This window comes from Sebastes fasciatus, chromosome 23, assembly GCF_043250625.1.
Source record: "Sebastes fasciatus isolate fSebFas1 chromosome 23, fSebFas1.pri, whole genome shotgun sequence".
NCBI lineage: Eukaryota > Metazoa > Chordata > Actinopteri > Perciformes > Sebastidae > Sebastes > Sebastes fasciatus.
This window is the reverse complement of record NC_133817.1, coordinates 14983091-14996169: the sequence shown is the minus strand read 5'-3', so window position 1 is coordinate 14996169 and position 13079 is coordinate 14983091. Positions and strand designations below refer to the sequence as shown.

The following is a 13079-nucleotide window of genomic DNA, read 5'->3' as shown; positions in this document are numbered from 1 at the left end:
CCTTTGAGTATAGCCCATGACACATTTCACAGAATCTAAAGAAGAATATGTGGGGAGTCAGTGGTATTCAGTCTTTTCAGGCGACACATTTGCCAGGTGGACACATTCTGCCAAACAACAAAACAAGTATTCACATAGAAAAAAAGAGACTTCAAGAACCTGAAAGGGAAAAGGTCAGAGTTTAGAAGCGAAGCGGTCCACGAGAGTCCCACCTGAGACAGAGACCTAAACATTACTGCAGCATTGCATAATTGTTCAACATGCCAGGAGGAAAACAACATTGGATCTGCTGTAAATGTGTCTGGGGAAAGTCCCTCATGTTTACATTCAAGAGCACACTCATTTATTCCATTAAGCTCTACTCGTGACATCTGTTACACATTTAAAATCCGCTGCTGGTCAGATCCTGGGAAGATCTGGAAGAGAAAATGAGTCAACAGCCACACAGCTCTCGTAAGGGCACAAGAGGAAGGAGATGTCAAATGATCCGTGTCCGCTCTAGACGTAGTGATGTTTCCAAGCCACTCCGACCCATAGATATATATACTGTACATAGATGCCGCATTAATCACCTCCTTTATTGTTTTTCATTTGTATAATTTTATTGGTATTTTTATTAGTCTAATTTTTTACTTCGCACTGTTTTACTATTATTACTGTTATTATAGCTTTTAATTTAATTTTATTAAATTTGTTTTCATTTTATTGTCTTGCGTGCATTGGTCTCAAATTATCACATTGTTGAGTTGTTTGTCTTTTTTGTTGTTTTCACAGTTCACACTCGGCCTGTCAGTCGTCTGTGAAGCACTTTGAGCTGCAGTAACCTGGATGAAAGGTGATATACAAAGTAAGTTTGATTGATTGTTTAATAGATGACCATACTTTAAGAACAGAGTTACTAAAAGAAGGGTGGGGCAAAAAAAACAAAAGTTTAGGTATAAAACGTTTCAGTTAAAAGTCAAAACTCTCAATACACATTTGCCTATAAGAATCGTAAACCTATCGTTTGTTATTGTTAGCTAATCCTTGACCAATACCAACTCTCAGCAATATTTTGCTAACTTTTTTAATTAATTTCTTGAAGAGTTGAAATCTTAAAACCTACCTATTCAGCCAGGCCTTTGATTAAGAATGGTTATTATTTTATTCATTTATTTTATTGTCTTTAAGTTTTAAAATTGTATTATATTTTATTGTTATATCAATCATCTATTTTATTGTATTTAATTTGTATAATTTTATTGGTATTTTTATTAATCTAATTGTTTTTTAAGTGTTTAACAGGGTAAAACAAATAAATAGAAATGTTACTCGCAATGGCTGACCTTAATTTGATAACTTGCTTATTGCACACAGTACAGTTGTCCTGGATTTTGGAACAGTTACTCTCAGCAATATTTAACTAACTTTTTTAAATTCAACGCTATCTTAAGTTACTTTAGGAGCGCTTACATGTTGTGGAGATTAATAAGCAGCTATATATATATAGATAGATATATATCTATATATCTCTATATATATATCTATATATAGATATCTATATCGATATAGATATAGATATCTATATAAATATATCTATATATATAGATATATCTCTCCATATATCTATATATATATATATATATAGATATATCCCCATATATCGATATATAGATATATCTATATATCGATATATCCCCATATATCTATATATAGATATATCTATATATAGATCTATATATCTATATCTATATAGATATATATATATCTATATAGATATAGATATATAGATATATCTATATATAGATCTATATATCTATATCTATATAGATATAGATATATATATATCTATATAGATATATAGATATAGATATGTATGGTCAGACCTTTCAAACTATGCACAGCCTTGCATGCAAACACACCAACAAACTGTCATATCAACTGCAGCTGCTCATCCACTAAAGGGTGCTACTGCAGCCTCTCCCTCTCTTCACACACTCTCTTTCACAACAAACTCCCAGAAACAACCACAGCTGGAGGAGAAAAGGTCATTAATTCACCGACTGACAAGACATCCACTGACACATTTTCTCACAGAGGTCCATGTCATGGTTTGTCTCTATCGTTTTAGGCCGTGATCATGGGCATATACTCAAAACATTTACCCGACTAGAGAGCTGCGACACAGACCCATGGGTGCTACAGGTGCACAGAGCAGACTGAGGCAGCTGCAGACAAACCTGGTGACGGTCAATCCACAATAGAATTTGTCAAATAGCAGATACACATGAAAACCTTTTTTTTCATTTCTGAGACCGAAGCAGAAGCAGAACAGAAAACAGGATGACACAGAAAAAACACTTTGACACTAGAAGCGACCTGGTTACAGGGTACATATATATACAGCAGTGTTATCGAAGCAATATGGAAGATGTATTTTTGGTGTCTTATTTTTTTTTTTTTAACAGGAGGGGGGACATTAAAAGAGGCATGAGAGAGTAAAAGTGTCAACGTTAGGTGAGAAGAGTGGAGGACGAAGATGTTAGAAGAACAGAAGAAGAGATAAAAAAGAAAAGTCTCATGCACTAGAGGAGAACACGCACTCACACCCCACAGTGGCAGAAGCGGAGTTGGCGGCAGTGGCAGTAGTGGTAGTAGTAGAAAAGGCTACATGTGTAGGGCTAGAAACATTGGTTACATCGTGCTGTTGTTGGCTGGAGTTGGAGGCCTGCCGCCTTAGAGCCCCCTGAAAGGAAGTTCCACTCTGGAACGCACTCACTACATCCATCTGTAAAGAATCAGACAGCGTGACAGGAGAAAGCCCAGAGGAAATAAAACAACACAGCCAGAGGAGAGAGAAAAGAGAGCAAAAAATAAAGAAAAGGCACCAGTAACCATAGAAAAAATGTCACTTGGAAATTGGATTTAGGCATTCTAGTTAAAAGAGAGAGGAAAAAGGGGGATGTTGGGTTTAAAGGGACTGATCGGAGGGAGCTCTGACCTCACTTTCACTCTTTTCGTCCTTCCACACTTCCAGTTACAGCCATGCCAATACTCTGTGAACACTCAGCTGTTCTATTGCGCTTCCCATCCAAATCGCTTCTCATCAGTACCTTCAAACTAGTCGCGTTTTAGCAGATAGACCGAGTCAGAAATAGGCAAACCTGCTTTAGTTCAGAAGCAGAACAGGAAAAATGAGAGGAAAAGGCTTTTTGTTTTTGGGGCACAAGCCACATTTAAGAATGCCGAGAGAAAGAACAACATAGATTTTAAGCTGGAACAGCAATAGAGAGTTAAAGGGTTTATGGCTTTTGATTCCCTTGGTGTTTAGGTGCCGTGCGCGGTGGTACACGGGAAGGTGTGTGGAGTGTTACCTGAGTCTGGATGCGATTGAGGCCTCGGAACCAGAGGATCTGGCCTCGGCGAAGCTCCCGTTCGGCGTGGTCGATCTCGTCGTTGTCGTCTAGCTCCTCCAGCTCCTCGTCCGGGATCTCATCTTTCTGGGTGCCGTGGCCCGCCGTTTTCAAGAATTTTAAGCGGCTGGTGGGTATCGAAGAGATTACCTGGAAGACATCAGGATTCACATGAGCACGACTGACTTGTGGTAATAATGTCACACTCCTCAGCAGAGCAAAGTGGCATTTCATTATGGCAGAACGAGCCACGTTTCTGGGTACATCACACACATTAAGCAGCCAGTGACCCTGAAAATTAGCTGCCCCGCTAAAGCTAGATGTGAGACAGTTTGACGTCATTTGGTTTGCTCCAAGCCCATCCCACAGTGAAGTTACAGCAGCCGCTGGAACAGTCTGCCTGAGGATCTGAGAGCTGCTATGTAACGTTAACGTAACCTTAAAACCTACAGTACCTATTCAGCTAGGCCTTTGATTAAGAATGGTTATTTTTTTCACTTATTTTAATGTCTTAGTTTTAAAATTGTATTATATTTTATTATTATTATATGAATCACCTCTTTTATTGTACTTAATTTGTATAATTTGATTCTATTTTATTGGATTTAATTTGTATAATTTAATTATATTTAATTGTTATTAATCACTTATTTTACTGGATTCAATTTGTATAATTTGATTCTATTTTATTGTTATTTTTATTAAGCTAATTTTTACTTCACTGTTTTACTACTATTACTGTTATTATAGCTTTTAATATTTTATTACATTTTTATCATTTTATTCTATTGCGTGCATTGGTCTCAAATTATCACATTGTTAAATTGTTTGTCTTTTTTGTTGTTTTCACAGGTCATACTTCAGTCATTTGTGAAGCACTTTGAACTACATTAACCTGGACAAAAGGTGCTATACAAATTGAGTTTGATTGATTGATTAATAGATGTCCACACTGTTAGTTGCAGACGTACATCATATTTCAAACTCACCCCAGCAACTGCTGCTGATAGTTAGATCAAGTGTGTAACAGGTTAAAACAAATAAAATTAAATGTTACTTGCAACAGCTGACCTTAATTTGCTAACTTGCTTATTTTCTCACAGTACGGTTAAACTGGACCTTATTGATAATCTATGGAACATACATTTTGATTGAATTCACTCCATCCTATTTTAAAGCAGAGGGCAGTAATAACTCAACACTGAGAGACCAGCTCTTAGGCCAGCGCCTTTAGGAGACCACCTAAAGGCTCCTTGGTTAATAGCAAAGGCAGGAGGACCTTCCCTGGGACAATCTCTGGTTTGGAACCAATAATCTATGTCCTTCACAGTTTCAGTCCTACTACAGCTGTCAGCTCTCAGCGCAGCCCTGTTTATTTGTGCTTGTCAAAAAACGTTGGCGACACCATTCTTGATGAATTGACGAGAGTAGATAATGACATATTATGTGAAGGAGGATGAGTGTGGGCAGTCGGAGCAAACTAGAATTACATCAAACGTTCATTATGACTCGGCCATTGTCAGCAACAGTGGTGAGTAATCTCAACCCTCAATCTCTCACTGTCAGAAAATTACAGACAATTATATTTAACCACTAAGGCAAACAAAACTAATAATATACTCCAAATTAGTCAAGTCTAAAAGCTGAAATCTATTTTTTCAAATTATTCAAAATTAAAATAAGAAAGCATTGCTAAATATAATACATATTAGTTCACAGGGTTTGTCTTTGACCAAGTGAACAAAATCAGATGAATACATACACATTTGACTGAAGCTATGTACTATGCAGTATAACTACACCATTTGATCTGTTTGAAATCCAAATATTCATTTTGAATTTGGGAGTTTAAACCTCTCTTTGCAGCCTTAGAACATTCTGTACTATTACACCTCTCTGCAAACCATTAGACAACCCACTACGCCAACTCCAACACAGGGGGGCAGTGTCATACCATATATTTGTCTCTAGCCAACTGAAGGTGAAGCTGTAAAGTCACATCTTACCTGTCCCCATAGTAGAGAGCCGAAGCCTAAGAAAGTGCACCACAGCCACTGGTCGATGGTCAGAGCCACGCAGCTGAACGGCTTCCCACCGAACTGCACTATGACGAACTGGAAGGAGGAGGAGGAGGAAGAGAGGCGGAATTAATTAGAGAGCAAACTTTTTAGATTTCACATTTGCTTGGGGACTGATCATCGTATGAGTCACCAAAGCACATTCACAAAAACAACAACAACAACGAGTTAACCAAAAGAGCTCTTCTTTACCTGGATAATGAAGGTACCGAAGACAATACTGCAGAAGATAAGGTTGTTGAAGATGCCTTCAAAGACATTCCTTTCACCGTGGATCTTGCGGGCATTGATCTCGTTGAAAAGCTGCATCAGTACAAAGGTATTGAAGACAATGGTGTAGTGTTCAGAAGGCGGGGCGTGGAGGGGTGTATTCCTGCCGTTGTCTATATCAAAAATTCTCTCTCCTACGGGGAACAGACAGAGGAAATGTGTTAAAATAAACGGATGGATTTTAGGAAAACGCGCAATAAATCCACCGGCTCTGTGGAGATGAAGGAACTACACAGTGTAGCTTCTTACCGGCAAAGAGGAGCGTAAAGATGGTGATTAGCTGGAACACTCCCTGACCCAGGATGTTCTTCATCATGGTGCGGGAGATGAGAGGCTTGTTGCGGCCATATGGCTTCCTTAGCAGCAGGGCTTCTGTAGGGGGCTCCGTGGCTAGAGCTAGCGAAGCAAAGGTGTCCATGATGAGGTTGACCCATAACATCTGTACTGCTTTCAGCGGAGAGTCCTGGAGGCAGAGAGAGAGAGAGAGAGAGAGAGAGAGAGAGAGAGGGGCACCGAATTAGGTTGAGAAGAGGGAGGAATAAAAATAAATAAATAACCCATCTATCACTGTCACAGATATTGTAAAATCTAAAAAAAATATGGAAATTCAGAGCATCTATTAAAAAGATATTTCAACTGACATGAACCAAATTGCATGTGGAAAACAAATTATGCTCTTGTCTGCAGCACAACTGTCAGACATTTGGTTTCGGTACACACATGCAAATGGTTTAAAAAACTTAATTATGGTTACAGGACAGGATTTTTTATGGAAATCAAGACAATTAGGTCTGAGGAATATATTGACTATTTAAGATAGATGGTAAAATGGTAAATGGACTTGGACTTATATAGCGCTTTTCTAGTCTTCCGACCACTCAAAGCGCTTTACACTACATGTCAGTATTCACCCATTCACACACTGATGGCAGAGGCTACTAAGGTGCCAACTTTGCCCATCAGGATTTAATCTAAATACTCATTCACACACCGATGGCTATACCTCCGGGAGCAATTTGATCTGCAATATTTTTGGTAGAGACCCAAAAGAGGACGCTTAAATCACATTGCGCTAGTCTGTTGAGTCGAAGTGAGCGACTCTGTTGTGCGCTAACCTGTGTGATGCAGGCTCCTGTAAACGCTACGATGACAGCCACCACGTTGACTGTTAGCTGGAACTGGAGGAACTTGGAGATGCTGTCGTAGACGTTGCGTCCCCACATGACGGCCTTGACGATGCTGGAGAAGTTGTCGTCGGTCAGGATGATGTCGGACGCCTCCTTGGCTACGTCTGTGCCGGCGATACCCTGGAGACAAAAAAAGATGATCAAGAATCTGCCTGGATCTGATCGCAACATATTGAACAATCTTACCTGACCAGTATTACTGTAAATTAACTGTTGTGGACAGGTTAGCATCTTTTAGTCATGTAGTCTAATTAAAGATAGTAAACACAGAGACAACTCACCATGGCAAAGCCAACATCAGCTTTCTTCAAGGCGGGACCATCATTAGTACCGTCGCCTGTCACTGCTACTACTTGTCTTTGTTCTAACACTGTGCTGTCAATAATACCTAGAAAAGTAAAAACATAAATATTCAAAATGAAGCTCAAAACAAAACATGTTTCATACATTTTACTCATAGCAGAATAACAGATTTACCTTTCACTAAGGTGTGCTTGTCCGTGGGGGAAGAGCGAGCCAGTACTCGTAGTTTGGGCCAGATCTTGTCAATGCGTTCTTGTTCAATCTAGAAACACGAGACAAAACCCTGATAGAATCCCAACAGCACATTTTTTCAACAGTCTCTGAGGTACAGTATGTTGCTGAGGCCCACCTCTCCTTTTTCATTGCGTATCCTTCGGTTGAACTCTTTGCCCTCGATGCAGATGAAGTCGTCTCCGGGCAGCAGGATGCCACACTTGGTGGCGATGGCTCGAGCCGTGTTGATGTTGTCCCCAGTCACCATCCGCACCGTGATGCCTGCGCGCTGGCACATCTTGATGGCGTCTGGCACCTGAAGGAAATGCGGAAACACAATGAGTGATGAAATGCGTGTTTTTCATATCACTGGGGATGTAAAAAATTAAAGTGCAGGTTTTGTGAAGGCGGTCATTAGTAACATCAAACTCTGCAGCTCTAAGCAGCTTTTTATCTCCATACATATCTTTTGCTCAGGTTTAGATTTATATAGAGACTGTATGCTGGAGTCTCACTGCTCTTATCAGCTCCTGTCCAAACCACAGACATTTGTTTTTTTCAGGAAACAAGTTGAGTGTGTGTTACATGCCTGGCACAAAATGGCAGAAGGCCAAAGTAAACGAGTGACTGAAGAAGAAAGTTGATCATCTAGCATGCTAATGACCCAGATCTGTTCACTGTGGAACCACTCCCTAAAAAAAGCCTCAATGTCATAACTCATGTATCGGTTCAGTATTTGATGCTTGCGCCGAAGCGGAGCCACTCCTCATGTTTAAGAATGGCTGATGCGGCATCTCCTGTCAGTCAGTTTTCTTGCTTTACTCAGAAAGCCTGAGTGTCCAATAGTCCAGTGGAGCAAGCTAACCCATTAAGCTGCCAGCATGCTTCTTCAGAAGAAGTGCTTGTCGGATGGTCTAATAGCTTCGGAAACCCCCTCCCCCGAGAACCTTTCTAATGTTGGACTGGGGGGAGCTGTGTACACACGTTCCTATAACTTTCATTCATTCACACCGAGGAAGGAGCATCTTAGCCTCCGTCGCAAAAAGCTAGTATGACATGGTTGGTACCAATTGATTCCTTAGACTTTCTAGTTTCATATGATGCCAGTATCTTCACTCTAGCTTTAAAACTGATCCCACTAAAATGTAAAAATCGCAAATTGCGTTAATGCAAATTTGTTTCAATGCCACTTCATTTCTTTAACACTTTCTTATAGCGTTTACTTAGACAGGCCTATTATCAATGATCTTTCTTTGCATCGGTGATACTAGATCATTGAATCTATAAATCGATCCAGATCGATGTATTGTTGTACCACTAGATGCTAGCACAGTACACGGAGCTGATAAAGACAACAGCACAGGCCTAAAATCCAGAAGCACTTTGTGCAGCTGAAAAAAAATCTGTCAATTCCTCCATGTCTAAGCAAGTTGCACCACCGTGGGATCATCTTTAGTGCTGGATGTCGTCTCCTAGACACCATCTGAACAGTTTTGGTAATGGCAGTGCGAAATTCATCAGTGATATTCACGCGCTTTCAGTGTACCCACAAGCAAGTTGCATTTCAATTGTGAATTGTTCCCCTGATTATATGCAACTCAATTTTCTCTATGAAATGAAGTTCTCTCTCAATTCGTTTCAATGAAAACAATTGTGATGTAAGCCTTCTTTTGCATGTGTAGCCACTAACCTCGGGTCTCACGGGGTCTTCGATGCCCACCACACTGAGGCAGGTCAGTCCGCTGAGGATATCATTTTCATTGTCCCAGTCAGGCTCTCCGTCAGCGGGGCAGAAATCTCTGTATGCAAGGCAGATGGTCCTCAGGCCCTCTGAGGCCATGGGCTCGATCACTTTCTTGACCATGTCGTCTCTGTCCCGAGGCCGAAACACCTTGGCCTCGCCATTTGCGCACATGACTTTATAGCACCTGGGAGGTGAAACGGGGATATTAAATATTACCATCTTATATTAATATACAAGTGACGAGAAGAGGGTAAAAAGAATATCCAGTTGAGAAATACGGTTGAAGGAGGAGATAGAATCGAAAATGGATAAAATCATTTAGATGAGATAACGGGTTAAGGGCAGAGGAGAAGACAAAGCGTCTGAATGGTGAGCCGCACTAGTAAGAAGTCACACTAAGCCCTCTGTGGGTTAAAAAAGAAGCCTGCTTGGTTAAGAGGCTTACAGAGTTGTTACCGGCTCATTTTCTCAGCGCCTGTTTTTAAGTCGCAAAGTAAGGGGCTTGGGTGGGATGCACTTGAACTTCTTAGCTGCTTAAGCCATTACACATATCATTTACTGCAGAGACTGGCCAGCTGGAAGAAGTAAAGAAATCGACGCAATAACCTGTCATTGAGAATATTTTATGTGGACAGAACTGCCGATAGATAAACATAAACCATACAATGTGATATAAAAAAAACAAAGATGAAAACCGTTTTCTTACTTTTTTAGGAGAATTTCGGAGGCCCCTTTGCTGAACATGCGGTAGCTGCCATCGGCCATCTTCAACACAGTGCTCATAGACTTGCGGACTGAGTTGAAGGTGTAGACTTTGTACAGTTTCTCCTCGGGGATCTCGTTGCGTATAGCCTGGTAGTCGCGCTTCAGGTCCTTTGAAAAGCCGAGCAAGGCACATTCGGTCTTGTTGCCCACTTGCCGTGGCAGGCCCCCTTCTTTCTCTGGAGACTGAAGGAAAAAAGGTGGAAAGACAGTTAAGTACATTTCCTAAAGCCAAATACGACACATAACGTATTTTAGAGGCACGTTGCTTTTTCCTCAGGCCCTACCATGATCTTTGTAGTGTAGGCGCAATTGACTGCGATGCCCAGAATCAGCATGTCTAAAATGGAGGAGGGGATGTTCTCTGGTTCGGGGACCTTCCTGTAGTGCTTTTCAGCGAGGAAGGCCTGCACCACAGTCATGCGGTTCATGGTGAGCGTACCAGTCTTGTCGGAGCAGATGGCGGTAGCGTTGCCCATAGTCTCACAGGCATCCAAGTGACGCACCAGATTGTTGTCTTTCATCATTTTCTGTAGGAAGATAAAGCGATATATCAAACGATCAAACACGACTCAATTTAACTGTATATTTTCTGTGCTGAAACACAATTTAACTTGTGAGTCAAAGAAATGTGTGTAAAGGCTACAAGATGGAAATTAATAGTTGCTTGATTGGATAAAGCCCTCTGTTGGCAAACAAATTCAGCACAGGGGATCATAGCTTGGCTTTAGGGTATCAGTTGGCCAAGTCTCCTTGTCTTAACGGCCTGGCCTGCTAGTTTTAATAGGCTAAAGTGTAAGCTGGCCAGCACCGGCCACGGGTCACTTGGCTAGGAGACTTTACCTTAACGGAGTATGCCAGGGAGATTGTTACAGCAAGCGGCAGGCCCTCGGGAACAGCCACCACCAGCACGGTGACGCCGATGATGAAGAATTTCACAAAGAACTGAATGTAAATGGGCGTGCAGTCCTTGACCCAGGGAAGGTTCTGGATCCAGAAGGTGTCTACTACAAACAGCACCACCAGGATGATGACAGTGATGGCTGACATAACCAGTCCTGAGAGGGGATAAGAGAGAAAAGGAAGAACGAGGATGATCAATCAATCATATTGGTATCATTTACTAGGATTGGGCAACTGCACGAATATATATATCGGCTATCTACAATTGGCTAAGTACGTCGCCGGTTTCTTTTTTTGAGCGATTTTTGTATTGTATTTTGCTAATTTAACGATCTGCCTCTGAAGAACAAGTGAGAGCCGCTGCTCAGCGGGCAGCTGCTCATAAACAGCGGGGAAAAAACAGCGTGTTGAGCTACATATAACTCGGTGAATTCAGGATTGAAACAATAAGGACTGCCCAATTGCCTGGGGCAAGTTAAATGGCACGTTGGGCTAGTATATCTAGCAAGTATTAAAGAAAAGAATTAAACTTCTGATGATTAAAGTAGCTAAGGAGCGAGCCATCTTGCTTCCTTCTCATCTTTGTTGAGAGTTGCACATGTGCAGTACCGAACGGGCGCTCGCCAGAAAATGGCGGCAGGTAAAGACAAAGTTTAGAAGCTGAAACTAAAGCATTTCTGTTATCCTGGAAATTGGAGTTTAGTTGGGGTTAGAGGATGTAGAAGAAAGCCCAGATTCATTTACTTAAAGATTAAACATGACAATTAACTTTAGTTTTTGTTGTTATTTGATAAGCGCTAATAAATAAAAAGTGTATAGGGGCAAGTATGTTTCTGACCCACTTGCCCAACGGGGCAAGTGAATTCAAACCAGAGTTGGTGATTGTTATAACAATGGAAACACTAACCAAGTGTGTTATATGATGACTTAACAAGGCAATTATGCTAGCCTTAGTTCAGTGAAAGAGAGAAACTTGAATTCAGAAGGTGTACAGTTTATTTTTTCTATTATTAAGGAAAATAGGTGTAAGAATATTTCCTTTCTTTTCATTTTGAGAGTTCATTTTGTTTATTTATTAGACTAAATAAGCTAAGAGAGCTTGTGAAATGTAGGGAACTCGCCGCTCAGGCAAATATATTGGCAATAGTTGTTAGGCTGACAGTGGCAGGTTGGAAAATTTGAACATATCCCCTATCATTTACCAACATTCATTCTAGATATAAAACATAATAAAACGTTGGAGATGTAGACAATAACATGGCAGTGAAAGAAGGGATACAAGAGCACATGGCATTCAACTGTTTTTGGTCCAACTCACCTGCTTTGCCAATCTGTACAGCTAGTTTAGTCAGTTTGCCCTGGAGCACCGACTTCTCCTTCTTTGAATTGTTGGATTTCCTCTTCTCCTCTGCCTCGTCTGCCTCGTCACTGTTCAGTGGCTGCATTTCCATCGCAGCACCATCCTGTGCTTTAGCTGCAGCAAAGGAACGAGAAAAAAAGTCGTTAAATGAAACGACCTGACAGTTTATGCCATTACGGTTTAGTGGTGCACACACATTTAATGTACACAATTTAAACATTGTGCTCAATAACTTCCTATTCAAACAGATTCCAGGATTCATAGGAAGAGCAGCAAACCGGTCTAGCCGCTGTAACAAATCAACATAATCCAAAGGACACAAGAGCTGTATCTCTCCATTCAGGTATCATACTGTATGAAGCCTATTTAGATTTGACTATTTGCTTACATTTGCAAGACCTGAAATAAAAACTTTGTTTGTTATATGACCACGTACAGTTAAATTCATTCACTGGTGTGTAACAAGCAGACTTTTATTCAAGTAAAAAGTGTCAAGAGGAACAAGTTGATCTACAAACAGGTCGGGACTAGATTTGATCCCGAATTTATTTGATTATCTGGTTTAGCCAGTAATAAGTCACAGCAAGTTGCTTCAGATAAGCAAGACAAGAATACTACATTATGGTAATATTTTATATATAACACAACAAAGCACTATATTTCAACATAAGAGATTAAATGAAAAGTGACGTCCAAGAGCAAAAGAGATGTCACACCATTAAAAATTTTAGCATGCTTTTTTTTTTTGCTTTCCTTTTATCCATGGAACTTGGGAAATGTCACTGTAATTATGTTTGCAGTGATCTGACTACTCAGTAATTAGCAGGAAGATTTGGAAGTGTTAATTACCACACTCCCACCTAGAGA

General features: G+C 40.5%; 1 protein-coding gene across 8 annotated transcripts in view; it reads right to left on the bottom strand.

Annotated features, from left to right (window-relative positions):
* The window catches only part of atp2b1a (ATPase plasma membrane Ca2+ transporting 1a), a 143961-nt gene that overhangs the window by 5895 nt on the left and 124987 nt on the right, over window positions 1-13079 (bottom strand). For 3 of the 8 annotated variants that reach the window (XM_074625465.1, XM_074625464.1, XM_074625466.1), the window contains 14 exons: window positions 12171-12326; window positions 10793-11007; window positions 10237-10479; window positions 9894-10135; window positions 9134-9371; window positions 7580-7759; window positions 7405-7492; window positions 7209-7315; window positions 6856-7047; window positions 5990-6203; window positions 5663-5874; window positions 5399-5506; window positions 3354-3542; window positions 2678-2767 (listed from right to left, as the gene is read on the bottom strand). In XM_074625465.1, the coding sequence (XP_074481566.1) occupies window positions 2678-2767; window positions 3354-3542; window positions 5399-5506; window positions 5663-5874; window positions 5990-6203; window positions 6856-7047; window positions 7209-7315; window positions 7405-7492; window positions 7580-7759; window positions 9134-9371; window positions 9894-10135; window positions 10237-10479; window positions 10793-11007; window positions 12171-12326 (2474 nt within the window). Of the gene's footprint in view, window positions 1-11; window positions 36-2582; window positions 2768-3353; window positions 3543-5398; window positions 5507-5662; window positions 5875-5989; window positions 6204-6855; window positions 7048-7208; window positions 7316-7404; window positions 7493-7579; window positions 7760-9133; window positions 9372-9893; window positions 10136-10236; window positions 10480-10792; window positions 11008-12170; window positions 12327-13079 lie in introns of those variants that run through there. The other 5 variants (XM_074625470.1, XM_074625467.1, XM_074625468.1 and 2 more) reach the window with 4 other exon arrangements.